This window comes from Phytophthora infestans, genomic scaffold (assembly GCF_000142945.1).
Source record: "Phytophthora infestans T30-4 supercont1.26 genomic scaffold, whole genome shotgun sequence".
In the NCBI taxonomy this organism is placed as follows: domain Eukaryota; phylum Oomycota; class Peronosporomycetes; order Peronosporales; family Peronosporaceae; genus Phytophthora; species Phytophthora infestans.
Window position 1 is genome coordinate 325,100 of NW_003303733.1, and position 3,445 is coordinate 328,544.

A 3,445-nucleotide genomic window follows, 5' to 3' on the forward strand; every position below is an offset into this window, starting at 1 on the left:
GGTCGTCATTTACAAAGCAACGCACCCCCTCGGTTAAACTATCAGCTACTGATACCGACACAGGTATGTGTTCGTTCGCAAAGACAGTACCCACCCCGTGTTGATTCGCGGTAGGTTTAAGAATGGCCTCAAAGTCATAAACGATGAAGTGATCGATGTAATAGTCAGCATCCTTGATGGAATACTTCGTAAGCAGCGATCGTATCGTGTTCTAAGCCGGTTTGTATATAGTTGGCTCAGTGGGGAAGCTCTCAATATTCATAAGCTGGCACTGGTTTTTCTTGTGATTTTTAAGTCTTTCACCACTCACAAAAATCATTTCACACTTGGGGCACTGATACTTAGACTGGAGCATATCGATGCTCTTGATGTAGAGAGCGTTCTTCTCGTGTGATAGAATATCCATAGCTTCATACCCATTGTCCGACCTACGAATGCTTTCAACATTTCCGGTAGCTACATCCATGCTGTATACGTTAAAACCGAGTTGGGAGCAGTCATCAACCTCATCGAGCTGTAGTAGGTCAATAGGCTTGAAGCTTCTAAATAAACTCAACGTTTACTTATTTCCCTTAAAATAGCAGTAGCGCTTGAATGCATCCTTCACCTGAGCCTGCATTCTGCGAGGATCCTTCTTGGTGCTCTGGAATGTGTGCCAGGCGATGCAGTGGAAGACGCACTTGCTGTTAGCCGTGGGGAAGTTGATTATATGCTTATTTTCGCGAATAACCTTTGGAATATTCGCGAAAATAAGCATGTAATCAACTTCCCCAAGACTAACATCGCTATCTCCAAGAGCATGGTCGCGATGGTAGACGAAAATCTTGAATGCAGTGATTGCATTTAGCTTATATCCAGAGATGGGGTAGTTCAGCTTGTCAACCAACTCCATAGACCGAATTTCCGATATCACCTTCTTTCGAATATCAGCCTTGCTGTTGATAGCGACAGGCTTATTGAACACATAAGTGTTAGCGAGATTCGGATAGAAGTAGCGAGTATCATCAGGATCGGTCTTGCTCACAAGTTCGTACCCAAGAGCAATATTTACCTTAAAAGCACTTGCCTGGGTCGAAAGAACGTTCTCGAGCTTATCGTAGAAATCAGTAGCCTCGACACCCTCATATAGGTGTGATTCCATGTGATAACCAGTGTAAAAACGGTACTTGGGATCATCCTTATAGTCAGGCGACATATGCTTCTCAAGGGTTTCAGCTGAAACACTGTACTGCTTAGCCACAAATTGTTTGTTGACTGAACGTGAGTTGCTGCTAACATATACCATCTTACCAGTTCTACCTCGAACCTTAACCCGGTAGCTGCTACCCATTTGACAGCTTGGATATTAAAATCTCTTTAATCCTGCGAGTTCGTATGCAAACATATTGCCTTTATATCTTCGTCTATATTAATCTCGTGAGAATCGACTTTATAATTATCGGATCTTGTATCAGGATCGACTTTATATTAGGGCTGACTTTATATCTAAGAAAATTTTTTTATATTTAGCTAAGTTCGCTTTGGTTAAGTTCGGATTTATTTAAGTAATTCTTCTTCTTACGAGTACAAATTTCTTTGCGATTCTTCTCATCATATTCTCGCTGCTTAGCCAGTCGCGTTTGACTTGTTTTAGCTTTGATTCGCTCTTTGTTAAGTTCGTATTGTTCAGGTGAGTACGTCATCTTTGTAAATTACAAACTTTATATTATCAGGAATAAAATATTATAATAGAAGGCAAAGCTCCGCATTCATGACTTTTTATGCGCGTATTACTAATCTACATATCGCTAGCACCCCTGCGGTCTTACGGCGAACAGTATGCCACGCTTTTCAAACAATTCCGGCATCCTTTGCCGCAAGCTTGTCGCTTGCTCTCTGCAATGAGGCCTTGGCTCCACATTTTTGTCAGCTTCCTTCAAACTTGAAAACTACCGACCTTAAAAAGTGTTGACCACATCGTGTAATTTCTCGAGAAAGAGCAGCGATGGCGGACAAGCAAAAACCTCACGAAGACGTCCTTACGCGACTCGTGTGCGACTTGGAAACGAAGACGACTTTGTGCTACATCAAGGACTATCCTGGAGTGGAGCTGGAGCAGCTAAATGATCACGCGAAGAAGCTCGGTCCTTTGGCGAACCCCGTTTTTGGCGAGCAGCCGGCGTTCTTCATCGACGAAGGCCGCTTCTGTCCCTATCGAATGGTCGTGTATGGCAATATGAAGGTAGCGGCCAAGATCGCAGAGCTCCTCGGAAATTGGGCAAAGTGGTCTGGAGTAGGAGGCAGAGTGACAACCTCGCAAGGGGCGTTCATTCTGGAGCAGCGTCTCGGAAAGCCAAACGTGAGAATGCCCGACGTGGCATACACACCGCGATATGATGACAGGAATTTGACTCGTGAACAGATGTGGACGTATCGTGGCGATCCCTATGTCCCCACCTTTGTTGTTGAGATTGATGAGCTCTCTGGTCCAGGCTCTCAACTCAGCGCTCTTGATCGAAAGATGAGAAATGAATATTTCCAGCACGGCGTCCAGTTGGGTTGGCTGATCGACCCACGCCCAGACCTTCAGCGGATGTATGAGTACTATCTCGACGACAATGGAGACGTACAATGCTCTGACAACAGTGTGTGGAGAGATCTTGACGGTGGTGATGTGCTTCCTGGTTTCAAGATGCGCGCACCTGTGTTGGAAATGGTCTTGAACCAGGATTCGGGTTCGTCGTCAGAAGATGAAGTTGATCTGCTGTGTCCCTCTCCAAGATGCAACAAGCGATTCCGTTCGTATGGTGCATGCGCTGCTCATGTCGAATGGCACCGTAAGGAGAGATCTATCTCGAAGTACTTAGCCAAGCGTGAGAACTCATAGTTATCCAGTGTGAGCTCATAGCCATCCAGTGTGGCAACTACGCTTCGACAAGTTCCTATCTAATCATATCGCAGAACTCAAAGCTTACGATCTAAAGCATAGTTGGCGGCGCTGACTGATTTCTTATTCCTGATTGGTGGCTAAGAGAAGATAATAATAAAATTATCTATTGTTTTATAAATATAGTTTGAATGTTGTCGTCTAAAGCTAAGCTTACCCTAATATCCAAAAGACGTTGCTTTCGCTCTCAGGTGGTCTCTTGGTGGTAAATTACGGTAAGGAAAAAAAAACTGCGATGCAATGTTCCATTACCCACTACTTCCGTTAGGGTCGTGATGTCGGCGTTGTACATGCGTACCATTTCTTCCATTCCAGACTCGTCACGAGTTCCAATATCCCATGGATTGTACGGGATGATCACACGGACACCACGACGATGGAAGTCAGCGATGACGCCCTTGACGCCCTCGACTCCACCGGGAAGGTCTCGTAGGAGATCCCATTGGTTCCGGTTGTCCACACCGATGTTCGGGTATGAAGGCCAGATCAACACACTGTCAATGGGGCCAACACGACTCT

At 45.1% G+C, this 3,445-nt stretch overlaps 1 protein-coding gene across 1 annotated transcript; it reads left to right on the forward strand.

The window, feature by feature from the left end:
• Positions 1-2,401: 2,401 nt before the first annotated feature.
• On the forward strand, positions 2,402-2,866 carry PITG_12377 (uncharacterized protein; the record flags this gene model as incomplete). Its single annotated transcript, XM_002900245.1, has 1 exon — positions 2,402-2,866. One exon carries the CDS (start codon positions 2,402-2,404, stop codon positions 2,864-2,866), a length of 465 nt encoding a protein of 154 aa, XP_002900291.1.
• Positions 2,867-3,445: the final 579 nt, after the last annotated feature.